Source organism: Theropithecus gelada, chromosome 2 (assembly GCF_003255815.1).
Source record: "Theropithecus gelada isolate Dixy chromosome 2, Tgel_1.0, whole genome shotgun sequence".
In the NCBI taxonomy this organism is placed as follows: Eukaryota; Metazoa; Chordata; class Mammalia; order Primates; family Cercopithecidae; genus Theropithecus; species Theropithecus gelada.
The window spans coordinates 95,361,413-95,389,028 of record NC_037669.1 but is presented as its reverse complement, the minus strand read 5'-3'; the positions used below and the strand labels follow the sequence as shown (position 1 = coordinate 95,389,028).

General features: G+C 47.1%; 1 protein-coding gene across 7 annotated transcripts in view; it reads right to left on the bottom strand.

The window, feature by feature from the left end:
• ZDHHC3 (zinc finger DHHC-type containing 3) overlaps positions 1 to 27,616 on the bottom strand; it is a 59,872-nt gene that overhangs the window by 15,509 nt on the left and 16,747 nt on the right. For 4 of the 7 annotated variants that reach the window (XM_025374858.1, XM_025374854.1, XM_025374853.1 and 1 more), the window contains 4 exons: positions 14,357 to 14,481; positions 3,016 to 3,112; positions 2,240 to 2,321; positions 2,030 to 2,113 (listed from right to left, as the gene is read on the bottom strand). In XM_025374858.1, coding sequence (XP_025230643.1) covers positions 2,030 to 2,113; positions 2,240 to 2,321; positions 3,016 to 3,112; positions 14,357 to 14,481 — 388 coding nt within the window. The remainder of the gene's footprint in view (positions 1 to 2,029; positions 2,114 to 2,239; positions 2,322 to 3,015; positions 3,113 to 14,356; positions 14,482 to 27,616) is intronic. The other 3 variants (XM_025374855.1, XM_025374857.1, XM_025374859.1) reach the window with 1 other exon arrangement.

Below are 27,616 nucleotides of genomic sequence, written 5' to 3'. Positions count from 1 at the left end.
GAGAATGAGAGGCTCTGACATCTGGCAGACACCATGAGGTACAAATCCTGGCACCAATGCCTGATCATGAACTCTAACTACAAGGCCCATACTAATATTCTGTTCCAGCCCCTGTGTCTTCCTGTCCTTTGCATTGTGGAATTACCTGTTTCTTTCTGTACTTGTTTGATAGCTGCCTCTCCCACTACACTTCAAACTCCAGGAGGAGAGGGACTTTGTTTTGCTCACTGCCGTACAACCAGCCTTGGGACAGTGCCTGACAACAAAAGGATCTGGGCAAGAGGTTTGGGCTTTCTGAGATTTTGTTTTCCTTTCTGTACAGGGGGATGCTTAAGAATTCATGAAAGAACATCTGCACAGTTTGGCCTTGGCCTGGCAGGAGCACATGGGGGTGCCTGCTGGACAAAGCACCTCCTTCTTATCTGCCTCTGCTGCCCTGGAGCTGGTGGCAGAGCCCAGGGCCATGGCCTGTTCTCCCTCCTTGCAAAGCAGCAAGCATCATTCCTCTGTGGGCTGGGCCTCAGGAATTACCAATGGAGTTTGGGGAGGTAGGAATCAGATCAGGGAGTGTGGAACCACCTCCCTACCCTTCTTTAAATATCAACTCAAAGTGCCCTAATCCCGGGGGACAGCCCTCGGCCCCCGACTCACACCAGCTCCTATGGCCCAACAGCTTCACCAGGGCTGAGTAGTGAGGGCAGTAACGGTCATATACAGTCAACTCTCAGACCTCAACTTTGGGGACTGACCTGTGCCTTCCCAGCCCAGCCGCCATAGAAGCTGGCGCCATAGAAGCCCACTCCATCAGGAATCTTGACCACAGTTAATCAAGAGCATGGCTGGGAGGACCCTGACCATTGGAGTCAACCGACAGGGCTAAAAACCTTGCTCCAGACCTAGGCTTGAACTACAGGCCCTCTTCTTAGCTGAGTGATCTTGGGAACTTGTTCATCCTCTGTGAGCCGCAGCTTTTGTCATCTGCAAAGTGGGAAGCATCTCTCCTACCTTGCAGGCTGGTTATAAAGGCAAAACAATACACCGCTCAAAAAGCCCTTTGGGCTATTCCTGGCTCCCAGTAGGCATTAATGAAATGGTCCCTTCCAGCACCATTCCATGACAGGGACATTTTGCCTCACTGATAGTCTGTGCTACCCCATCACCTGCCCATGTCTGTTAACTTGATGAGAGGTGGGAGGTGTTTGGGATGATAAAATATCCTAATTGGACTCCCCTGTCAAGTCACCAAGGCCACATCTGGAGTAGATCTGGTTCCCCAGGCCTAGCAGAAGGCATGTACTTCAGAATGCTCACCAAGTGATCAGGAACTTGCTGGCGACTCACCTAGATAGGCAGAATGGTAAGTTCTGCACATACCCACTCACCCCTACCCTCCTCTCCTCTCTCTATTGTCTGCTAGCTTGACCTCTGCCATCTGACTTATGCCAGAATTGTGGGAAGAAGTCAGCATGAATAGGAAGAGCAAAAGTTCTAAAGACAGTGAAACAAAAAAAGGAGGTCCATAGAGGGAAAAGCAGAGGAAATACAATGTTCCTTGCTCAAGATGTTTGTCTCACAGATTGTGAGTGTGAAAGAGCCAGCCTAGCAGGTGGCCTCTCATTTCTTTTCCTCCAGCATCTCTTGTTTTCCTTCAGGATCTGTGCAATCTTCTGGCTGGAGTTTCTTCCTCAGTATTTGCACATTTCAGTGGGATGCCTCTAAAGCAGGAAGAATTATCTACAATCTTAATGTAAATTCACCATTATCAGTGTAAGCAGTTAAAAAACAACCATCACAAAAACCAAATTAATAAAGAAACTCCATGTCCTAGCCAGAAAGTAAAAAATGAATCTCTGCAAGACTGGAATAAAATGACCTTTGATTTAAGTGCCTCATGGAAAGACAGAAAACAAAACTTCTCTCCCAGCACGGCTCCCACACACTGGAACCGGCCTCTGTGCTTGCTTGGGGCCTGCATTTTCCCTGGGCATGCCCAGTCCAGAGGGTCTGTCTGTCCAACTCACGACTTTACCTGTCGAACTGACGTTAAGGGGCTGCATTTTTTCATGAAGAGAGATTCCAGCCTCTGCCATTTCTTCCCTGTTCAGTCCATAGGCTTTCAGGAGATTTAATAAAATGAGGTTGGCCCCTGGTACCATGAAGGAAATAAAGAGCCTCCCTGCCCCCGCTCAGGTCACACACCCACCCTGGAGCCGGGAGGAAAGCCTCGGCACATACTCACTTGTCCAATCTTCTTCAAAGCAATGCAGGAAGTGGAATCCCACCATGATGAGGGCGTGCAAGGAAATGAGAGCTATGTACATCTGAAACAGGAAACCAGTGCAGATACCATTGTTGTAAGAATCCTCTGACCTCATGGGCTCCCGGGACAGGGGCACTCAGAACTTGCCACTCAGGAACACTTAGCTAGGCCGAGGCCTGACCAGGAGGGACCAGAGGGCCAGCTAGTGATTCCCTACAGATCCCCCTACCCCCAGCCCTGGGTCAAGTGAGCAGCCATCTCCGGGAGTATGTGGAACCAGAACAGAAACAAGCCCGTCTCCCAGGCATGACCTGGGCTCCAGGCAGTCTGAGCTGCCTGGGACGGGGGTTCAAGTCTGCTGTATCTCCTCCCTTGAAAAGTCAGGGTACTGACTGCTGAGGGCCCTTCTAGTCCTTGCACTAAGTAGACTCCACCTACCTGCAGCTCAGGATTTGAGGTCATCACCCAAACTGCCTTCTTGAGCTACTTAGGTCCAACACTTGGCATGGGAGCCCAGAATACAGCCCTTGCTCATAGCTAATCAACTTGAATCAATTTTCTAAACGCTCAAGGGAAGGGCTTAGGAACAGGCACTTGTTGAGCCAGAGAGATCTTTGGCAGGAAGGTGGAGATCTACAGGGCCAGGCAGTATTCTGAACAGCAGCAAAGAACATTGTGAATGCTGAGAATTTTCAAAGGAACAAAGTGCTCCATTGCTTCTTGGGGGGCGGGGCAGAATTTGGAAGCTGACTTACTGTAAACAGGACGAAGTACTTCTGGTTGTTCTCGCCGACACAGTTGTTGACCCACGGACAGTGGTGATCCATCTTCCGAATGCACCGCTTACAAACACTGAAACAGCCCACAGGTCAGACCTTTAGGGTGTCCCCATGGTGTTGGGAGGGCCCCAGGGAACACAGAACCCATGGCACCTGCTCCACTCCTCTGAAATGGCTTCCTTGGGTACTGCCAGGGGTTTTCCCGGGTGTGTGTCACAGGGGGCTTGGGAGGCAGGGTCAGGACCCCAGGGGTGGCAGTCATTCCAGACAGGGGCACAGAGTCATTCTCCAAAGCCTCTTAGCTTGCTTAGCACATAAATAGGGCGGAACTGACATGGCCAAGAAAGAGACTGCTCTCCTGAGGTAATGGGGCTTACGATTTGGTTTCCTGAGGGAAAAAGAATGAAGTAGTTTCAAAAACTTGACCAAGTGGGCTAAGATTTGGAGAATGGCTGCTACTTATTTCCCCAAAAGACCAAACCACCAAGGGCTGGGTGGAAGTTCTAGAAGCACTATGAGGTGCTACCAGGGAGGGCCAGGTACCTCCACCAAGGAAGGACAAAGGACAGAAGAGAGGGCTATTTCAGAGCAAGATCAAGGACAGCCGGAAGCCCAGCTCCAATAACTTTTTGGCTCTAAGATGACATCCATTGAGTCAAAAAAAAAAAAAAAAAAAAGCAGAAAAGTCATTTGAGTACAGGCACGGTGGCTCCTGCCTGCAATCCCAGCACTTTGGGAAGCTGAGGCGGGCAGATCATCTGAGGTCCGAAGTTTAAGACCAGCCTGACCAACATGGTGAAACCCTATTTCTACTAAAAATACAAAAATTAGCCGGGCGTGGTGGTGCATGCCTGTAATCCCAGCTACTCGGGAGGTTGAGGCAGGAGAATCACTTGAACCTGGAAGGCAGAGGTTGCAGTGAGCTAAGATCGTGCCATTGCACCGCACCCTAGCCTGGATAACGAGAGCAAAATTCTGTCTCTCCCCACCCTCCAAAAAAAGTCATTTGAGCTTAGCTGTCGACCAGATCATTTCGTTAATTTGCACATTTCTAACATTATTGGGATAATTCCTGGGCTGAGGCTATTTCAAGCTTATTTGATAGCAAGCATAAACCCACTCCCCCTTTGGACAATACAAAGTAAAAATATGAAACAAGTGTCCAGGACTACTGGGGGCTTGAAAGCAACTGCTTCCCAAAGCTCAAGTTTAGAAAGACTCATTTGCCATGAGAAAGAAAAAAAAACTTTTTATCTGAGGAATGTGAGCCTGTTTAATTACTAGGCCTAGAGAAGCACTGAAATATGACAGCCTGTGACAGCAGTCACATCTCACACCCCACCTTTGAGATAAATAATTTCCTTTTTTTTGTTGTTAGATAGGATCTCCCTCTATTACCCGGACTAGAGTGCAGTGGTGCGATCACGACTCACTGCAACTTCCCAAGTTCCAGCAATCCTTCCACCTCAGCCTCCCAAATAGCTGGGACCACAGCGCACACCACCACACCCAGCTAATTTTTTTGTATTCTTGATAGAGATGGGGTTGCCCAGGTGGGTCTCAAACTCCTGAGCTCAAGCAATCCACCTGCTTTGGCCTCCCAAAGTGCTGGGATGACAGGCATGAGCCATTGTGCCCAGTAAATAATGACCTCTTGAAGCTACTAGCTATGTGGGCTCTATGATGCCAAGTAGCCATGGAATGACACACACTCTATAGTTCAACAATGTATAGCCAATCACTAATCAATGTTATTTCTGTAAGCCAATGACAGTTCCTGTCAAACAGCTTTGTATCAGCCCTTTTTCCCTTTAAAAACCTGCTTGTAAATGGGGAAAAGACGCCCTATTCAATAAATGGTACTGGGGATAACTGGCTAGCCATATGCAGAAGGTTGAAGCTGGACCCCTTCCTTACACCATACACAAAAATCAACCCAAAATGGACTAAAGACCTAAATGTAAAATCCAAAACTATAAAAACCCTGGAAGACATTATAGGCAATACCATCCTGGACATAGGGCTAAGATTTCATGACAAAGACACCAAAAGCAATCACAACAAAAGCAAAAATTAACAAATGGGATCTAATTAAGCTAAGAAGCTTCTGCACAGCAACAGAAACTATCAACAGAGTAAACAGACAACCTACAGAATGGGAGGAAATATTTGCAAACTATGTATCTGACAAAGGTCTAATTATCTAGCAACTATAAGGAAATTAAACAAATTTACAAGAGAAAACCAATCCCACTAAAACGTAGGCAAAGGACATGAACAGACACTTTTCAAAAGAAGACATACATGTGGCCAACAAGCATATGAAGAAAAAGCTCAGTATCACTGATCATCAGAGAAGTGCAAATCAAAATCACAATGAGATACCATCTCACACCAGTCAGAATGGCTACTATTAAAAAGTCAAAAAACAACAGATGCTGGCGAGGGTGCGGATCCAAGGGAACACTGACACACTGTTCGTGGGAGTGTAAACTCGTTCAACCACTGTGGAAATCAGTGTGGCAATTCCTCAAAGAGCTAAAAGCAGAACTACTGTTCAACCCAGCAATCCCATTACTAGATACATACCCAGCGGAATAGAAATCCTTCTACCATAAAGACACATGCATGCAAACGTTCACTGCAGCACTATTCACAATAGCAAAGACACGGAATCAACCTAAATGCCCATCAACCTAACTGATGACAGAGTGGCTAGAGATGGGGTACATATACACCATGGAATACTATGTGGCCACAAAGAAGGGAACAATAGACACTAGGGTCTACCTGAAGGTGGAGGGTAGGAGAGAGAGGGACAGAAAAGATAACTATTGGGTACTGGGCTTAATACCTGGGTGATGAAATAATATGTACAACAAACCCCCATCACATGAGTTTATCTACATAACAAACATTCACATGTACCCCCGAACCTAAAATAAAAGCTAAAAAACCTCCCAAAAACCTGCTTGAACAAAGGCAACTTGGAAGTATGTTTCAGGCTGCAGTCCTCAACGTTGGCCCAAATAAACTCTCTCGATTAATTTTGCCTGTTTCTTTCTTTAGGTCACCAGCCAAAAGATGTGCTCATTGACAATTTTTTTTCAATTCATTATTTTAATGAATTCTAGTCTCCTTTTTATTATCTTGGGGACACTATTTATTCAAAACAGGTTGAAATGCTATAAACAAAGCTTTGAAATAATACAATTATATTTCCTTTCTAAAAGGTCCTTAGTTCAAGGCCAGGTGTGGTGGCTCATGCCTGTAATCCTAGCACTCTGGGAGGCCGAGGCAGGCAGATTACTTGAGCTCAGGAGTTCAAGACAGCCTGGGCAACACGACGAGACCCAGTCTCTAACAAAAATACAAAAAATTAGCCGAGTGTGGTAGTGTGCACCTGTGGTCCCAGCTACTCGGGTGGCTGAGGTGGGAGAATCGCTTGAGCCCGGGGTGGGGAAAGAAGGTTGCAGTAAGCTGTGATTGTGCCACTGCACCCCAGCCTGGGTGACAGAGCAAGACCCTGTCTCCAAAAAAAAAAAAAAAAAGTTTCTTAGTTCTGCTGGGCATGGTGGCTCATGCCTACAATCCCAGCACTTAGGGAGGCCAAGGTGGGAGGATTGCTTGAGCCCAGGAGTTTGAGACCAGCCTAGGCAACACAGTGAGACTCTGTGTCTAATAATAATTTTTTTTTTCTTTTTTAAAGCTCTTGGCTTTCAGCTCAGAGGCGGCTAAGGTGCAACCTTCTTCGGTTGTCCCAAATCTGGGTTCATCCAACACCAGCTGCCTCTACCATGCCGCTGAAGTTCAACCTCAATGAGATCAAAGTTGTATAGCTGAGGTACACCAGGAGTGAAGTCAGTGCCATCCTGTGTGGGCCCCGAAGATCGCCCCCCCCCCCCCCCCGACCAAGTCTGTCCCCAAAAATGGTTGGTGATGACATTGCCAAAGCAACTAGTGACTGGAAGGGTCAGAGGCTTACAGTGAAACTGATCATTCAGAACAGAAAGGCCCAGATTGACATGGTACCTTCTGCCTCTGCCCTGATCATCAAAGCCCTCAAGGAACCGCCGCGAGACAGAGAGAAACAGAAAAACGTTAAACACAGCGGAAATACCACTTTTCTTTTTTGGAGACAGAGTCTCGCTCTGTTGCCCAGGCTGGAGTGCAATGGTGTGATCTCGGCTCACTGCAAGCTCCAACTCCCAGGTTCAAGCGATTCTCCTGCCTCAGCCTCCCAAGTAGATGGGACTACAGGCATGTGCCACCAAGCTAGGCTAATTTTCGTATTTTCAGTAGAGACAGGATTTCACCATGTTGGCCAGACTAGTCTTTAATTCCTCACCTCAAGTGATCCACCCGCCTTGGCCTCCCAAAGTGCTGGGCGGGCTCATAGGCGTGAGCCACCGTGCCCGGCCGGAAATACCACCTTTGATGAGATTGTCAACATTGCTCTACAGATGCGGCACCGACCTTTAGCCACACATCTCTGGAACCATTAAAGGGATTCTGGGGACTGCCCAGTCTGTGGGCTGCCAAGCTGATGGCCACCACCCTCATGACATCACAGATGACATCAACAGTGGTGCAGTGGAGTGCCCAGAAGCACAAAGGAAGACATTTCAATAAAGGATATTTGACAACTAGAAATAAAAATAAATAAAAATAAAAAAAGTTCCTCAGTTCACACCAGCTTTCCTCTTCACTAGCTTCCGTAACTAACTTTACTTTGGGTTCTTGAAAAAGTGCAGAGTGGGCAATGGCAGGTGGACGCTGGAGGAAGGGCTGGGCATTGGGCATTGCTGGATCACACTCACACCGCAGTGCTGGCTAAGCTCTTGCTGACCAGCTGGCAGGACAGGGAAAGTACAGGAGAAGCTCTGCTGGGCTGGAGATGTGCTGTCCCCTGGATTCCAGAACCTGGAAGTAAAGCCCACTCCGGAGGAGTCCTCCACCACGGTGCTCACTCGCAGCCCAAGGAGGAGATGTGTGCGTTCAAAGCCTTGCGTGAACTTTGGTGGCAATGCAGACCTGAGTCCGCTGAGCTACCCTGGTCAAACTGGCTAACTTGGAGCCTCCAGTTTCCCTTCTGTACAAAATAAGTTTATTATAAGGAATACATGAGACAGATATTGTGCCTGGCTCAGACGATGTGTGGATTCATACTGGTCTCCACCCTTGCTCTTTTCCACAACTTCAAAGGGCCTCACTAACACAGGCATGTTGAGAATGGGCATATCTCGGAGATGCTGGCCTGGTTCCAGAATTTCCCTGGGGACCAGGAGGGCAAGATAAGAAAAGGAGACACAAAAGGGACATGGGGGTAACAAAGAGCAAGCTAAGTACCAGCAAGTCCATTAGCCACTCTGTTTCTCTCTCTCTCTCTGTTACCAATTTAAAAAATACACATGAATATATATGTAAGTGTATATATATAATATATATTTTTAAATTGGTAACGCCTGTTCCCAGTACACAATTTTAAAAGTGCAGATAAGTAAACAGTGCCGAGTGAGTACTCCCTGCCTCGTAGGCCTCAGGCACCAGGTGCCATGCTCCCTCCATAGAGTCTGTTTCTGGCATGTTCTTCCAGAGACCAGTACCTCTGGGTTTCTTAATCCCCTCCCCATCTGGGGAACAAACTCCTGAGGGTAACCACCTCTCTGCTCCTGGCTCCTGAGCAGTTTCTCTTTCATCTGCACTTATTTTTAAAAGGTTTTCGAGTGGGTGCTCTTGAGACAGTGTTGGCTCAGCGGCAGAGAGGTGCCAAGTGGCTGTACATCCTCTGAAAGCTGCCAAAGAGTTTAAACAAGCTCCTACAGCAAAGCTATTCTTCCCTCTCCTCCCAGCCTCTCTGGAGACAAGGCGTGAATACCAGGAAGCTGGGTTTCTCAATGGGCTGAGTCTCACTGGGCTTCCAAATTAGAAAGATACACACCTCAGGGAACAGGGAGAGTGAGTACAGCCTACCGAGGGCCACAAGTGTTGGTTTAAAAGGCTGGTCCCTGAGTTTCCTGTTTTCAAAGATATGAAATGCCAAACCCACACTACCCTTCTTGGGCCAGGTGGTGTGCAGACTGGGTGGGGTGAGGCCCATCCCACGGTGGCTGGAGGCACTGCTCAGAGGCTGAGCTGCTCACAGAGGCCTGAAGGGTGCTGGGGCTGGAGCCTGGAGCAGCCACGGACAGGGACCAGAGGCAGATGCTGAAGGGCAGTGAAGGGCATACCACACCCTGCCCTGCTTCACCTCAGGCACCATCCGTCATGAGGAAGAAGAAAAAATGTGGGCCTCCCCCTACAACTCCTGACTCCCCACAGGGAATCAATCACCTCAGAGCCAGCCCTTTTCCCGGCCCCCACTGCATGCACATGGGCAGGGGGTTCAGCAGTGTTCCCTCCCTAGGCATAGCAGGGCAGCCCAAACACAAGGCCAAGGAAGGCTCATAGTTCACAGACTGAGAGCCTCTTCCACACACTCGCTCAGCCATCTTCCCCGTTTTGGCTGTGGATGGCCTCAACGCCTGAGGCCCTTTCTTCATTCTTTCCGCTTGGCAAAATCTACCCTATCCTCTAAGGGTCCTTCTTGTTCACAGTCCTCTCCTGGCATTCCTTTCTGGCACGAATTCCAGAGTCTTGTGGATGAGACACTGTAAACTGGTGAGCTCCCATGGCACAGGGACCAAGTGTGCAATAACAATCACAGAACAGACCAAATACCCTAATTGGAGGTATTGGCGCCCTGGCCTTCCAGGTTTCCCAGGCTCCTCCTATGTTTCTATGTCATCACTGTAGAAGAAGGCAGATGTTTCCCTTCTCCCCTTCCTCCAGGTTTCCTACCATTTTTTCAGGCCCCAAACCTTGCTAGAATCCACCAAGCTCACTGGCTCATAGGCAGTCAGTTTCTCTGGGGCTTATGTGTTTCCTCTCCAGGGAGGTATGAGGGCTCTCACTTGGCACTCATCCCCAAAGGAGCTGGCTGAGGCTCTCTTGCTCATCCTGGGTGATGGTTCAACACGGAAACATAGCCACATCCCATGGGGATTCTGTCTCTCCCTATACCAGCACTTACCAAACTGTATCATGGTGGAGAAGTGTGCCTGCCCTGCTTGGGTGGGAGGCTCCTAGACCCAGCGTCAGGTCTAATCCACCTCTATAAGCTCAGAGCCAAGCCCAGGGCCCCCTTTAGCAAGGGTCAGCTGAATGAAGTCTCTGACACCACAGACAGGAAAGAGCAGGCCTGGGAAATGAGTTCAATTACATCAAACTGGGATGCTCATGTAGGGAAAATAAAAAGAAAACAGCAAGAAGGTACTAAGTGAGCCATGGTGTCACACACAGGTTTTCATTTTACCCCCCATTGGCTATGACTAAAATTATAAGCAAAAAAGACACCTACACCACATCCTGGCTCCAGCTCAGAAACGATTTTGGGAAAGACAGTGCAGTGGAGTGGAAAGAACAGGGGATCTGAAAGCAGGTCCTCACTTTGAGCTCTGGTCAAAGAAACTTAGGTTCTCCAATCAGCCTCAGCAGAATCACTCTGATCTCTCAGGGTCATTGTGAGCACCAAAAATGTATGCAAAATGCTTTAAAAACAATACTAGTGCTATATAAATTTTCTCAGTAATCATAACCATGAGAAAGATAAAACAACAAAAATCTGTCAGGGGCTCCAAGCATCCCAGGACTGTCTCAGCCTCAGGGTGGGTGTCTGGGGTGTGGAGGCGGGGGGCTGACAAAGTCAGAGGTCTCTCCCTCCTCATGCAGAAGAACCTAGCAGGGTGTCTAATCTTTTGTCTTCCCTGGGCCACACATAAGATACACTAACACTAACAATAGCTGATGAGCTAAAAAAAAGTCTGTGCATACGTCTCCTAATGTTTAAGAAAGTCTACAAATTTGTGTTAGACCACATTCAAAGCCAGCCTGGGCTGCAAGTGGCACACAGACCACGGGTTGGACAAGCTTGAAAGCATAAGCCAAATGCCATGGCCATCCACATTAGCATACATGGCTCCTCCCACAGAGTTTCCACATGCTTCCACGGTCCCGCTGAACAGGAGATTTGACACCAGGATGAAAGAGCATGGGGTTTCAGAGTGCTTCTCCTAGGAGGGAAAGATCCACCCACATACCATAGGGCTGGAAGGGAATACCTACAGGCACAAGGTCTGGGTGTATCTGTGGTATCCACCAGAGATAAGGGAATGGAGACGGTCTTAAATTCTAAAATGCTGGGGGCAAACATGTGTGCACACATGCTGCACCTTCGCCTGAGTGGGCAAGGTCGACATCAACTTTCTCTAACCAGGCAGGCAGCCTCTGGGCTCAAGGACTGTAAACAAACCCAGTCTGTCTGGGGTGCTGGGGATTCTGCTTATCCAAAATTGTGGGTCCCAGATGGCCTGGGCCACCACGCACCATCACAAAGGAGCAGTTGTCAGCACGCATTTCTGAGGCAGGAACAGGCAACTCTACAGGCATCCTCACTTTAGTTCATCTGAATCAGCAGCTCTTGCTTTGCCCAAGCTGATTTGTTTACTAGCACACAAGAATAACTCCCTTGGATCATCCTGGGGAGAGGCAAGGAGGAGGCGGTGAGGAAAATGCCAGGCGGTGGTGGCAGCTGAGGGCTCAGGGAGAGGAGAGAAAAGAATCACTGTGGTCACCCAAAAGTTCTTTTCTATAATACAAAGTTGACACCTCCCCGTTCCGGTCCAGCCTTTATAAACCCAGCACATCCCTAACTCCATACAAATTCTTCTATTAGCAATAGCTTACACTTGTTGAGGTAGGTGACTCACACAGTTACTCATACTTAATCCCCACAACAAACTACAAAGAAACAACCCTTTTTACAGAGGAGAAAGCTAAGGCTCAGAAAGATGTAGCACCTGGCTAAAGGTCCACAGTGTAGCAAGCGACACAGCTGAACTTCCAACACCAACCACTCCAACTTCAAGGCCAAGGAGTCTGCTCCACCACACTGGGCTATCCCGAGAAACCACATAAGCAAGCTGAGCTTTTCTTTTTTTAAAAAAAAATCTGAGTGATGGTTAGAAAACAGCTGGCTCCTGAGCCCAAGAGTGGCAAGAAAAGACCAAACTGAAGCCTCTATCTCAGGCACAGGAGGCAAGCCTTGAATTAGATCTCAGAAGCAAGCTGACCCACAGACAGAAACCCCGGAGGAGCTAGCAATCACCACAGGCCCCTGCGCAGGCTCGTCTGCCCTTGCCCTTGCCCTCAAGCAGGCGGCAACCAGTTGAGGAGGTTTGCGGATCTCTCTCTCAGACAGAAAAACATATGTACAACTACATAAAGTTACATGTGTTATCCCCAGACTGGAGTTCCTATGGAAAGAGCCCTGTCTGGACTTGCAGCCAGAACTGCCGGGACCCAAACCTGTCTCTAGTGCTCACTGCTGTGTGACCTTGGAGCACTCACTTAACCCCTTTGAACCTTAATTTCTTTATCTGGGGAGGCCATCCCTGCAGCAATGCCGATTTCCAGGGGTGACTAGGAAGGTGAAAATAGATGACTGACGCTGCGGCTGGGCAGGCCGAGGTGCCGCAGGCACAGCACACAGGTACTGGGGAGCTGACTTTGGAATCTGAGTGCTGGAGACTGGCCACTCTCGTCTGAAAGACAGGCAGCAAGGCCAGGCAGAAATTGCCCTTCAAATCTCTCACACACCCAGATGTCTCCACAGGCTCAGCCTGCAAGGATGACGTCCAACACCTGGAGTAGATTCATTCCTCTATAACCCCTCTCCACCCAAACACATACCCTCTGAAAAGGGGACCAAGTGATATTTTTGTATTTCTGTAATTTAGCATTTAAAGTTTCCTTGTATGCCAGTTGAGGTGGCTCACACCTGTAATCCCAACACTTTGGGAGGCTGAGTTGGGAGGATCACTTGAGCCCAGGAGTTTGAGACCAGCCTAGGCAACAAAGTGAGACTGTGTCTCTGTAAGAAATTAAAAAAAATTAGCTGGGTGTGGTGGTGCATGCCTGTAGTCCCAGCTGCTCTGGAGGCTGAGGCGGGAGGACTGCTTGAGCCCAGGAGTCTGAGGCTGCAGTGAGCTATGAGCCTGCATGATAGAGTGAGACCTAGTCTCAAAATAAATAAACAAATAAAAATTTTTTGAGACAGGGTCTTACTTTGTCGCATAGGCTGGAGTGCAGTGGTGCAACCTTGGCTCACTGCAGCCTTGCGCTCCTGGACTGAAGGGATCTTCTGCCCTCAGCCTCCTGAGCAGCTGGGACTGTAGGCGTGTGCCACCACACCCAGCTAATTAAAAAAAAAAAAATTTTTTTTTGAAATGGAGTTTCACTCTTGTTGCCCAGGCCGGAGTGCAGTGGCACGATCTCAGTTCACCGCAACCTCCGCCTCCCAGGTTCAAGCGATTCTCCTGCCTTAGCCTCCTGAGTAGCTGGGATTATAGGCATGCGCCACCACCCCCAGCTAATTTTGTATTTTTAGTAGAGATGGGGTTTCTCCATGTTGGTCAGGCTGGTCTCGAACTCCTGGTGATCCGCCCGCCTCAGCCTCCTAAAGTGCTGGGAATACAGGTGTGAGTCACTGCGCCTGGCCTAATTTTTAAATTTTTTTGTAGAGACAGAGTCTCGCTTTGTTGCCCATGCTGGTCTTGAACTCCTAGGCTCCAGTGATCCTCTTGCCTTGGCCTCCCAAAGTGCTGGGATTACAGGTGTGAGTCACTGTGCCCAGCCAATAAAGTACAACTTCTGGCTAGATGTCTTCTCATCAGAAAAACTTAATAAAGAAACCTGAAAACAAAAAGAGAAAACTGACTACATGTAAGATGGAGAAATGGCTTTCTTTTTTGGTTGAATTCTGCAACTATCATAACCTTCAGAAATTTTAAAAGAAAGCCTTCATTTAAGGACAATCCCTTCATTTTAAGTCCCAGACATTCACAGAATGATTTTCTAAAGCTTTTTCTCATGGTACCCTTGTAATAAAGCTGTGAGGTAGGAAAAGCAGGAATCCCCTCCATTTTACGTATATTTTACGTATATAAAAACAAAGGCCCTGCCCAGGTCCTATGTCAAGTCCCGGGACAGGTGTCCTGAGCCCAAAACCAAATGCTCTTTGCAATCTAGAGGGCTCACAGGGACCAGGAAGGAGATTCACAATGATCACTCTCTGTCCAGAGCAGGGGACATTTGGAATCCTGATGCTGACTTGGCTTCTGTTGGGGAAGTGTGTGCTACTCCAGGAGGCACACATTGGCGGGGATGGAGGGAGGCAGGACAGTGGGAGAAGAGAGGAGGTGAGCCCCAGTGAGTGTACCTGCAGTGGTGGGCTCGGTCGGGCTTGATGCTGCAGCATTTGGGACACTTGTACACCACCTGCCCGGGCTTCAACTGTAAACTCTCGATGAATTCTTTAGTGGCATTTCCTTTGGGCACTGCCCCCTGTAGGAAAGATGAAAGGTATCAGGGTTGGGCTGGGGGTTCTATCAGCTCTAACATTCTACAGTGGGGATAATTATTTGAAAGCAGCAACCACACACACACACGGACAGGACACTTTGATACCAACAACATGTGGACTCTGTGTTCAGAATTATGCCAACATTAAGGAATATTTATTGACCAAAAATTTTTCTGAGGAAATGCCATTAGGCCACATTGATTCTTTGATTTCTTTTCTTCCTTTCTTTTTCTTTTTCTTTTTTTTTTGAGACAGAGTCTTGCTCTGTCACCCAGGTTGGAGTGCAGTGGTGTGATCTCGGCTCACTGCAACCTCCGCCTCCCGGGTTCAAGCGATTCTCCTGCCTCAGCCTCTCGAGTACCTGGGATTACAGGCGCCAGCCACCACGCCCAGACAATTTTTTGTATTTTTAGTAGAGATGGGGTTTCACCACGTTGGTCAGGATGGTCTCAATCTCCTGACCCTGTGATCTGCCTGCCTCGGCCTCCCAAAGTGCTGGGATTACAGGCACAAGCCACCGCACCTGGCCAATTCTTTGATTAATTTTCTACACTAAACAGTGACATTGTTCCTGATTACTTTATATTTTCATTTTACTGAAATTATTTTCATTGAATCCATTCTCTCCTATATAACAGTGAGGATTTGGCTCACTATTTTTTGGTCTATATTAAATTTCCTGATAACAGCTTCTCCCTTTCTAAGTTTCATTGGTGAGCATCATGTCTAACAGTTTCCCAAGATCAAAATTTGCAGCTTCACATTTTAATGGGTTGTTTGCTGGGATTAAGTTTTATTTTACTTTCACCAGTGGTATTGTTATGAATAATTGGTAATCTATATTTGGTTCTTAGTGAATTCACAAGCAACTGGGAGCCACTGCCCTCAGGTATTTGACTTGCTGTCTGGCCAGAGCTGCTCTCTGATTTGGTCTTCCATCTGTGGAGTATGCTTGTGAATACTTAGTGCTCTTTAGAGCCAATGGCAGAGCCAAAATGCCGTAAGATTCTGCTCTGGCTGTGCACCCATCCAAACAGAAGGAAAGCAGGCAGTGCACAGCCCTAACTAGGGTCCTAATAACCAACCTTCACCAAGAGCCTGCTTGGTACTGAGCCCTGCGCACTCATGCTCACTGTTATGGACATAGGAATCAAATGAGGTCTCTGCTTCCGAGGCTTATAGTGTTTTGGAGGCTGACAAATGATTCTAGTAAAAGGGGTTACGTGCTGTGGAAGATATTTGTGTTGAGGGAGCACAGAGGAGCCAGCAGCTAATTAACCAGGGGAATCAGAGGAGTTTTAAGTACTGATGTTCAAGGGTTGTCTCGAGGAATGTACAGAGGCTTGTTAGGTAGACCTGTGGGAGAAAAGGGATTCCAGCAGAGAAGGGCATGAGTAAAGGCAAAGAGGCGAGGGTGAGCATGGCATATCTGGGAGATAGGGAGAATATCAGTGTGCCGAGCCATGCGTACGCAGCGTCAGCAGGGAGGCCGGACCGATGGGCCAGGGCCAGCTCATGTGGTGCGCTGAATGCCAGGATGGGGTGGGGTTTTTCTTTATAGGTAGCCTAGAGCCATCAGGTAACAATGGTGCTTCAGGAAGAGACCTCAGTTGCCTGTGTTATGTGGATCAGATAAGAAGAGGGAGAGATGAAAATTCCAGACACCACATAGGAGGTTACTGTTGATGGTCCAGTAAGGAAAAACTGAATTACGAGGATGGAGGGGGAGAAGTAGAGAAGAAATTCTGAGATCTGAATCCACAGATGATGGTAGGGAACCAACTTGTTATTGGGTGGTGGAGAGGGTAAAGAAAAGGGAGGAGATGAGCCCCAGTAAGGTTTCCATTTTTAGCAGCTGGTAAGTGGTGGCGTGCTAAAGCCATTAAGAGGGCAGAAGGAAGTTCTGAGAAGAGCTGACCAGTTCAGTTAGGTATGCTGAGTCTGAAGTGCCTGAGGGACACCCAGGAAGGTGGCTGGGAATATCGGTCCAAGAAGTAAGAGAGAAGACCAGCCAGTAGCATAGCACAAGGGGTTAGAGCTGGCTTGGAAGTCCTCTGGCTTTGCTTTAAATCTGAGCTCTACATTTGTGAGTGGTATGCCCACTGACAGGTGGGCCTGTCTATGCCTTAGTTTCCTAATCATTGAGGCAGGACTCATCTTATCTAATTCCCAGCATTACTGAGAAGGTTAAACTAGACACAGACAACTTGCAGAAAGGGCTCAGATGATATTGCCACAGATAAAGTGCTCAGTATATGGTACTGTTTTCTGGGTCTGGTGTTGGCACCAATGCTGCAGCTTTAAAAAAAATACAGATGCCTAGACTCTAATGCAGCACTACTATAAAAATAAATGACCAGGGGGTATGGCCCAGACATCTGCATTTTTTACACTCCCCAGCAGAGTCTTCTACTCTATAGCCAGGGCTGAGAGCTACTGTGCTAGATCAGCAACTCCATGCTTGGGTCTACCTTGATCAGCACCAGATGCCCTGGCCTGGTACACAGTATGAACATAAAGTGAAAGGTAAAAGATCCAGCAGCTTCCAGCAAAGGGGTGAAAGAATTACAGGCGGCAGGGAGCCAAGGATGTGCCATCCTGGGAACTCTGCCTGCTTGGCCGAGCTCCCAAACAAGAACCACATCTGACACAAGGTCAAGTCACAGCTATGGCATTGGACTGGGGCCCTCACTCTTCCTGCCATGGCCCCTGTGTCAGGTCTACTTCACAGAAAGCTCCACTCCTCAGTGGGTACCCATGAGATACCACAATCAGGGAAGTCAGTGCAACATCAGAAGAACAGAAACTAAGACTGTCCCCACATCCTGCATGAGCCCAGAGTGAGGTGGGCAAATTCAGATAGAGCACCCCTGGCTTCCCCAGAGTGGGACTGATGGATTATAACAGGCCAAATGAGGGGTTCCCAGGGTAGAAGCGATGAAGACTGGGTGTCAGAACCTTTCCTATAAAAGAATTCTGGGAAGAGAAGAGCCACTAAAGAAATGGAAAAATCTTTAAGTGCTGGAAATGCAAGGGAGCTGTGGTTCTGTCTTTTACTAAGAAATTGACTTACAGTGGATTAAGATTCCAGCTAAGAAAACTGCACAGATAAATCAACCAACAACTCTCTCCTGAAGGTCTACACCACGCCGAACACTGTGGGAAGTACAAAGAAGTGATGGGAGCCCAGGCCTCAAACAGCTGGTGGGTGGACAGGTGCAGACGCAGTGAGGCTGCTGAGGCTGAGCACCTAGTGAAAGGCATGGCCACCAATGCATCAGGAGCTAAGGGGAGGCAGGACTGAGAGAGGGGATCCTAGGAAGGCCAGGAGGATCCTGGTGGATACCAAGCAGGGGAGGGGCACCTGGGAGGAAAATCAGTTCAAGTACAGACCCAGAGGTGGGCCTACAGATCTCCTGTCATCTCTGCTCTTCATGTGGCTCTTTCCTGGGTCCCAGCCCTTCCCCTGCTAGGCCTCTACTTCTCCTGCCTCATGAGGACCTATTCACTCCTGAGATGGGCAGCACTTGGCTGACCTGTCATTCAGAGCAATGACACGCTTCCCCACTGAGGATGAGGAGCCAAAGGCTCACAAGGAGCAGGAGACAAGGAGGCGATGAGAAAGCCCGAAGGACCACTTGTCCACATGCAAGCGCACCTCAGTGCTGTAGGCTCAGACAGAGTGGGGTGGAGATGAGGTCCTTTATACTCTTTCAACTCTCTAAAGTGTTTCATTACTTTTTTTTTAAGTTAAAAAAAGTAGAAAAAAAATCTGGTCTGCACAATGTAGTCAGATGTCAGAAAAGCCTATGACAGAAAGTTTAAAAGTAAATGCATTTTGGAGGGCAAAGACCACATGGTATAGTTTTGGACATTAAATATGCCATAAAAGTACACAACTATTGACACAGGAAACATCTATAACAGATTATATATATACATACATACACATGAATAAGAAAAAAGAAAAAAAATGTGTGGTGGTACATGTTTGTAACCCTAGCTACTTGGGAGGCCAAGGTGGGAGGATAACTTGAGGCCAAGCGTTTGAGAACAGCCTGGGCAACACAGTGAGACCCTATGTAGGAGGATCACAGGTACTTTTAATTTTCTTGACTATATTTATTAAATGTTCTATTAGAAACATGTGGCTTTTGCAAAAAGGAAATAATCCATTAAAAACAAGCAAAAACAAAAACAAAAACATCCGAAGTAGGAATATGATCAACTTTCCTGAGGCTTGTAACCAAAATGTCATTATTGTCTCACCTTGAAACATCCAACGGGCCACCAGTGAGGCACTGGTGAGGCGCCAGGGTCTGGAAGGTTTCATGAAGGCCAGGCAGAGCCCAGACCACACGGCATGAGTGGATTTCCAAGAGGGCCTGGGAAGGGCACTGGTGCAGGCAGAGGACAGGGTCTCAAGCCCAAAAGGCCTTATTTTTCGTTCTCTTTTCTTTTTTTTTTTGAAACAGGGTCTTGCTCTGTTGTCCAGGCTGGAGTGCAGTGGCATGATCTCGGCTCACTGCAGCTCTGACCTTCCAGGCTCAGGTGATCCTCCCACCTCAGCCTCCCAAGTAGCTGGAACTACTGGCATGAGCCACCATGTCCAGCTAATTAAAAAAATTTTTTTTAGAGACAGGGTCTCACTATGTTGCCCAGGCTGGTCTTGAACTCCTGGACTCAAGCGATCCTCCTGCCTTGGCCTTCTGAAGTGTTGGGATTACAGGGGTGTGAGCCATTGCCCCTAGCTGCTTTCTCTTTCATGTAAAAAGTAATTGAGTTTGGGCAACTGTGTGACTTTTTGTGGATACTAAAACCAGAAAACCAAAACTAGAAGTTACTATTGTTATGTGTATAAGAGAAAAAGTGCAAAGGGACATGCTTTCCCCCAAAGAGATGAAGCAACGAGGCTTGAGTTTTCCTAAATTATGGCCCAGGTGGTTTTTTCGTTTAGTCCCAGTTTTTAAGAAGGTCCCAGCCACCGGAATGTACTGTAAGCCCCAGGGGACCCTGTATAAAAGACTGCAAGAGGAAACTTCTAACCCATAAAAGGCAATCAGAGCTCTCGTTTGGTATTCTCATTATAGCTTGTAATTCCAGACCATGAGTACAGACATCATTCAGCAGCTCAGCCTTTCCAAACATGTGCCCCACAATGTGACTCTATTTGCATAAATCTCCCCAAAGGCCTATCTCCATCCAGGAGGGCCCCACCCATCCAACCACCTGAGCCCATCTCTCAGAGCCAGAGAGCAGCTGGGCCAGCGCCCGAGACTGAGGAGTCTGATGCATACACTTTCCAGTCTCTGCCTCAGGCAACTTTTTGTTTCATTCTTTTTAAAATGTGTATTAAGCTCTTCTGGGCTCATCTCCACAAATTTCAGAACTAATAACAATTAGTTCATTGTAAGGAACTTTGTTCTTTACAATCCTGGACAGAAGGCAGGGGGTTGGAAGGCCTGAGACATTTTTGTCACTGCTGTCATGCTTGCATTACTGAGAAACGCTTATCCCCCACCCCACATTCTTACACACTCCACAGGGATGTCTTGAAGCTTCCACATTGCTGCAAGCCTAGCAGGTCAAAATGCACTGACTTTATCTCCCTCATTTCCAAAGTAATACTTGTTCATAGTTTTAAGAAAGAAAATACAGATGAAAAAAACAGAACAGGAAAAATTCATTCTGATTTTATCACCCAAGACAAGCACTACCAACATTCTGAAACATATTCTTAAAGTCTTTTCTCTTCGTACTAAGGTAAAAACACTTTTACAAATCTATAGGCCCATAAAAAGCAGATCATATAGCTTCCAAAATATATATTTGGCCCCACAGTGCAACCAATTTAAATCTGGTTTAAAATAAGTGTGTAGAAGCTGTTAAAGCTTTTCTGCTCTAGGCATGGCAGAACTCCTTCCACATTCTCTGCACAGAGCTCTGAGTTTTCAGTGCAGAAGGAACATAATGGTACTTATATGTGCACCTGTGTGTATTTAGGGGTGGGGTAGGGTGTGATGTGCCTCCATCAGTTATTCCCCTTAGTAGGTAGCCCAAACTTCTAGTACCTTCCTTGACCCCTGCCTACTTCCTTTTCTATTTTGGAGAAAATTGAGGCTGCTAGGGTTAAATCCTTCTCATATTCATCATCTCACTGCCTCACTGTCCCTGGACTCATGGGTACCCACTGTCTTGGAAGATGAGGCTCAAGTCAATCCTGGCCCTCAGGGACCCCATATCATTACCTCCAAGCTTTCTCCTTGTGTTCTTAGCAGGCTCTGAGCTCTCCCTGCCCCTTCATAGCTAAGCTGCTTGAAGCCTTGTGCACTTGATGTCTCTGCTGACCTCTCCCTTACTCTTCAGTGTACCTGTCCCCTCCATACCAGGGACCTGTTCCCACCAGGTCACTGAGCAACTCACTGTGGCCAAATCCAAAAGTCAATTCTTAGCCCTCGTCTTCCTTAGGTTCTCCTCACTGTCCTCCTCCCCATCTGTGGGGCTATGCCTCTCCCCTCCTCTTGGAATCCCGCCCATCCAGGCTACTGGTGTTCCTCAGGGTTCAGGGTTTCAACCCAAGACTCCTTCCTTCCCTGCTCGTTCTGCACTCTCTCCTGAACAATCTTTAACCCTACTTCCATCATCACTCAGTGATGATGCTCCAATCAAAAGTTCCAACTCAGACCTCTTGAATCTGTAGATGTCTCTACTTGGCTGTCCCAAAGGCACTATGTACAGCTAAAATGGAACCTGCTGCTTCCTCCCCAAACTGTTCCCTCAAGTCTCCCTTTCCTGGCCCATGGCATATCCATGTACCTTGTCACCTGGGGTAGAAATCCAGTAGTCACCACCAGTTCCTCTAATCCTCTTCCCCACACCCCATTCACTCCACCAGGTTAATTCTGCCTCAGACTGTGCCTTGAATCCCATGCTCTCCCCTCCATGCCACCATCATGCCTTAGTTCAGCCCATCATCACCTGCCCCAGACTATTAGAGCATCACCCAGGTCTTCCTGCCTTTAGTCTCTCCCTCAAATCCTGCAGCCTACTTCTATCCTTTCTCCCCACTAATTTCCAGAGTAAACTTTCTTAAATGGAAATGTGATCACATTATTCCCCCGGCCTAAAACCCTCACTGGCTCCCTAGGTACCATGGACCAGAGTGCAAGCTCCTGGGCAGGGCTCATGAGGCCACCATATCTCAGCCCTGGACTACCAATCCAGTGCCACCTCTCTCCGTAGACCGTCCCTCCCTGTGGTCTATTTGGAGTTTCCCAAAGGCAACATTCTCTCTAAGTTTTCCTTTCTACCCTCAGGGGCTCCATTTTAGCAACAACTCAACCATCACCCGCTCCAACTTGCCAGGCACCTCCTTGCTTCTAGCACCCAAATTAAAATGCACCCAGGGATCACCTTCTTTGCTACTTCCTCATGGCCCCAGGCCACACCCAAGGCAGAACCCATTACTTAGCCTTTGTGCTACCACAGCTTGTATGTATAGTATAGCACACATCATTTAATTACACACCCTCTCTCCTACATGACAGGACACTCCTGGAGGACAAGACGTCTGTCAACTTGTAGCTCAGCAAACTGCTTAGGGCCTGGCACGAAGAATGTATTCAATAAACTCAAGCTGAATGATGATACATTTATCGAGCACTTATAGGCCAGGCATAGTTCCAAATGCTTTGTGACAAAACTGTATTTTGTTAGTTACTTCTGACAATAAACCTTTGAGGTAGAGACTATGGTATTCCCCATTTTATACATGAGGTAACTAAGGTAGGGAAGTCAAGCATCTTCCCAAGGTAACATAGCTAGTAAGTGGGAGAAGTAGGGTTCTGATTCAGGCAATCCAAGTCTAGAACCTATGTCACTATCAGAAGACAAACATATCATTACCAGGTATTTCTGTTAAGTGACTTGGAAAAGACTTTTTTAAAATTGCCTGATGTCACAATATCATTCTACCACCAACAACTACCTCAGCACACTAGTATTAAGATTGAAACAGGCCTAGGATACTAAGGCTGTTTCAATAAGTATCTAGGATAATATGATAATATAAAAAGAAACAATGGAAAGTAGTGGAGACAGGTTCTAAAGAAATGCCAATAATTTCAAGGACTCAACATTCCATCCATTTCAAGCTATAAGAATGAAAATCTGCTTAAATTGTTTCAGGGCCATGGGATCAAAGCCCATGCACACCCACCAGTCTGGGTAAAAACTCCCTCTAACAGCTCTCCCAGGAGCATGGTAACCAACCCAGGCCCGCATCACTGGCTATGTGTCTCCTCCACAGAAAAGTAAAAGGTAGCTAGTTGGTCCCCAAATGGGCTGCTTTCCTCTCTCTGGAGCCAGAAAGCTTTTCCTGTTGGGATTTATAAGTTGCTCAGGGGCAGGGGTGAGAAGTTGCCTGGCATGAGGGAGAATGCAGCACGATACTCCAATGGACCCTCAGGCAAGTCCCCTAACCTGATGCAGTGAATGTGCCAATACCTCTGGGCAAGATGGGCAAGGCCCTTCTCTGGCTGCAGCGAGCACCTGGCCTGCTATTCCTCCTCTATGTTCCCACACACATCATGCTGCCATGCTACCCTTCCAGGAAATACTTGCCACCTGGGCTCTGAATATAGCACATGCTCTGTAAGGCTGCCAAAAAAGACTCCAGAAGGGAATACCAATTGCACGTTTGAAGTGAGCCCCAATATTTCCAGTCAATGACTTTTGGCAGCTGAAATGAAAATCAGTGGCCAGTAGTGGTCTGAGATAGTCATGGAGGTCTGTTTATAGCAAGGTGTTCACAGAGTAGGATTCAAGAGGGGTTGGGGTAGGGGAGCAGGCAGACAGACAAATTTTCTTTTCCTTAATAATGTGGTTAAATTGACTATAAATCCAGTCATGCACACCATGATGTTTCAGTCAACAAGTCCCTCAAGATTATAATACCATGTTTTTACTGTACCATTTCTATGTTTAGATATACAAATATTATTGTGTTACAGTTGCCCACAGTCAGTATTCAGTACAGGAACACGTTGCATGGGTTTGTAGCCTAGGAACAAGAGGCTATTCGATACAACGTAGGTGTGCAGCAGGCCGTACCATCTAGGTTTGTGTAAGTACAGTCTATGATGTTTGCACAATGATCAAATTGCCTAACAATGCATTTCTCAGAACTTATCCCCATCATTAAGTGACGCATGACTGTATATTCCTCCTTTTCTCAAATCTGATTTGAAATAATTTATGAAGTTAATAAACGATAAGATCCAAAAAAGAAGGGGCAAAAATATGCTGATCGTAAGGGTTTATACAATCACTGTGATTGTGTAACACTTGGCTTTGAGCTTCCTGGCAGCCGGGACAAAAAGAAACAATCTCCATCTGTCAGGTTTAAGCATCTTCTGGGAGACAGACATTGTCTCAGAAATAAGGAAGCCCCTCAGGACTCCTAAGGGAGCTCACAGAATGAGGAATTTGGAAAAGAAAAGGTGGTGAAACCGAGAAATGAGGAAAAGAGAGAGGGGGTACTAAGGTAAGGGTTTCTGAGTCCAGTTTGTCTTCAAGAGGCTGCCTCCTCAGGGCACATGGAGTCATTCTAGCCTTCTAAACGTCTGAAGTGTTTCCAGAACACAGAAAGCTCCTATGATGACATTACACAACCTCAGAGTGGGCAAGGAGAAGGTGTCAGGAGACCAAACGTCAGCCTGACTTGTGCTCCTGCCCACACCCATGCCGCCTCCAGGCCAGCCTGCCTGCCAAGTGAGGCGCCTGCCCTGCTTCTCTGTCCATTTGTCCTCTTCCCTCTGTTTAAAGACCTGTCCCTTTTGCCCTATTTCTCAAATGGCTCTCTCACTTCCAAGGGGGCTGTTTACACATTTGTGAGTCATTTCCCACTTCCCTTTTCTTTTCAAGCTCTATGTGGACCTATCTACTGCTACATTGGAGTAAATCACTGATAAATGGTCCAGAAGGCTGTGGTGGTTGCAATTGTTCAGATGTTACACTTGGAATAATTATTTCAAAGCTGAAAGCGGTAAAGTTACCGCTTGAGGGAGAACATAAGGTGTTTTTTTAAATATATATATATAAAATTATATATATATATTATATATATATAATATATATATATTTTAAACTAGTAATGATAACAAACCAAAGTGATACACAATGCATACATTGCTTATAGCCTTTGGATATAAACTGTTCTGAAAAAGTATGTGCAACATGAATTCTTGAGATATAAAACATTATAATCCCATTAGGGAACTCCTTAGAACTCTGCAGTGACCACTTTCTAAAAAAAGACTCCTTTGCAATATTAATAAGGAACGCCTAACTTATCTGCTTATGACCTAGGCTTCCAACTCTGCTCCTTGGAACCCTAGGGTGTCCCAACAGCGCCTTAGGAGCTCCTACTTCTGCAGCCCCACTTCTTTGTTTTGCATACTGGGTTTTAGATGAGATATGAGCACATGAGATATCATGTGCTGGGGATGGGGAGAGGCAGATGGTAGCATGAAGACCCTAAAACAAGGCACATCTGTAGAACATGCTTTCAGTTGCTTCCCTTACTAATGGTAGATATTTGACAAATTCTTCATTTTGGGGGCCAGTTTTCTTTGGGGCTACCAGCAAAATACACCTCTGGGAAGCTAACTGTTGTTTAGGATACAGTCTGTGCCTCTCACTGCTTTGGGATTGGAAGCTGGCAACACACCACAGTGAAAATCATGCTCTCCTGCATCCACTGCAAGGGCCAGCTGGCCAAGGTCCCTGGAGAGGCTGCATGCTTCAGTGCGGTGGGTAAAGAACCCATGTATGTGAGGGCAGCAGGAATGCCAGGGCAGAAGCCTCCCCTCTCACTGCCTAACATCCAGTTCCCTGTTTTCACATGCCTTCCAGAAACCAAAGACCTTCACACACACTCTCTCCAACCCTGATTCTCCATCAGCTCCAGACTATCTACTGCCCATCTAGCATCTCCACTTGCACATAATATAGTGGCAGTCTGACTAGAACATAAGTCTTGATTTCTCCTCCAAAATCAATAACAGGCACCAGTGCTCCCCAAGATGCTCTAGCTAAGACTATGGAAGTTACACCCTCCAATCTCTCTCCATTCTGTCAGTTCTGAACCACATTCTCAGGCCTGGCCTGAGAGGGAAATGTGAGGGAAATGTGGCAGCTCTAAAGCATTTGAATACCCAGGGCCCTGCCCTCAGACCAATTATAGTAGTCCCTGGGGGTGGGGCCCAGCCATCAGTATGTTTAAACAGCTCTCCAAGAGATGGTACAGGCAGGCTTGAAAACTAGTAGCTTAAAACAAACTCCAAATCCAACAGCTTCTCTCTGGTTTCACTGCTCTTACTTTGGTCCGAGCCACCACCATGTCTTGCCCGGACCACTGCAATACCTCTAGTCCCCCTGCTTCTACTTGTAACACCTTGAATCTCCATTGCAAGCACAATGCAAATCAGATCACACCCTGTCTCTCTGAAGGCTCCTGACTGCACTTAGAATAAAATCCAAAGTTCTCAAGAGGCCTACCAGGCCCTGCACAATCTGGCCTCTGAGGCCCTCTTCACCTCTTCTAATCACTCTTACCCCCAACTACCATGTTTTGATCATTCCAGTCCTAGTCCTATTTCTCAGATGTGCTGAGCATGTTTCTGTCTCTGGCCCTTTGAATCTACTCTTTTCTCTACCCTTGGATCTTCGTTTGCCTGGCTTGTAACCCTGTGTCATTCAGGTTAGCTCAAAAGGCACCACCTCAGAGATGGTGCCTTAGACCATCTCGATCTAAAGTAGTCCCCTTTTGCCCCAGAGAGTCAACAGCACATCATCCTGGTCACTTTGTCTTATTGTCTTTAAAGCACTTATCACTTTCCAAAATACCCTGTTCAATCATGTCCTTACTACCTGACCCCGTCACTACAAAGTGAGCTTCACAAGGGCAGGAATTTGCATCTGTCTTGCTCATAACTGTAGCCATTGCTCAGAATGCAATCTCTCACAGAACAGGCACTCAGGAAACATGGCCATTCATTTTATTCCCACACCAGTGCCACTCCTCCTCACTACTGCCAGAGTGAGACTTGTAAAATGACAGTTTTGTTTAAAATGTGCTGAAAATCCTTAGGGGCCCTAAACTGCCCCTCATCATCCAACTCCTATCCTCCTCCTTAGGTACCTCACCCACGTCACCAACCTAAATTCATTCTCTTCCTAAGTTCCCACCACTCCTGGTGCCTAGAGGAGCCACGCTCCTGCATTCCTATGTCTCTGCAAGTGGCTCCCTCTGCCTGCCTTCCTGTCCTCAATGTCCACTGCTTGGACAAGAGCTGGTTTGGCATTGCTTCCTCCAAGCAGTCACCTCTATAGATTGATTAATCTCCCCACCCTTGTTCTCCCACAGCAATCCATGTTTCTTTCTGCCACAACCTTCATCACACAGGTTTATCGTCACCTGTCTTTTCTAGACAGAGAGCATCTTGAGGGTAAGAACAGTATCTGGGGCTTGGTAGACAGTAAACTATGAACTGAGAGAAGCAATGTCTTTTACTTCTGCATCCCCAATAGCAATGGTATCATAAACATTTCTGAATAAATCCTTAACTTATTTTCAGCATGACCATATAGATGCTGCTGGGAAAACTCTTTCATATCCTTGTGTTTGCGGACACTTAGGATTATACCCATATACATGGTTTCCCTCAGGTGATGGCTGTCCCGCATGCAGTGCTAAATACTAGGCCAACAGGCCCCTGCCTGCCAGGGTGTTTGATCTCCCTAAGGCATGCGCATGAAGAGAGATGCTGTCTGGACTAGTGGCTGACATGTAATTGAGTTGGGAAAGCTGCTTTCCTTTGGGATGGATTAATAATAATCCATCACCTGAACCGGCAGGAAATGGAGCCCTTTGAGACAAGAACTAGCTCAGGCCCATCATTATCATCACTACCTCACTGTCCCTGGGGCTCACAGAAACAAAATCTGTATGGTCAGTGTCTAGTAGCAGTGCTTTCCCTCTCTTAATTTAAACACACACGTCCCACGTACTGAAACAAGCCACAGAAGGTCTTTATCAAATAATGTATTCTCTTG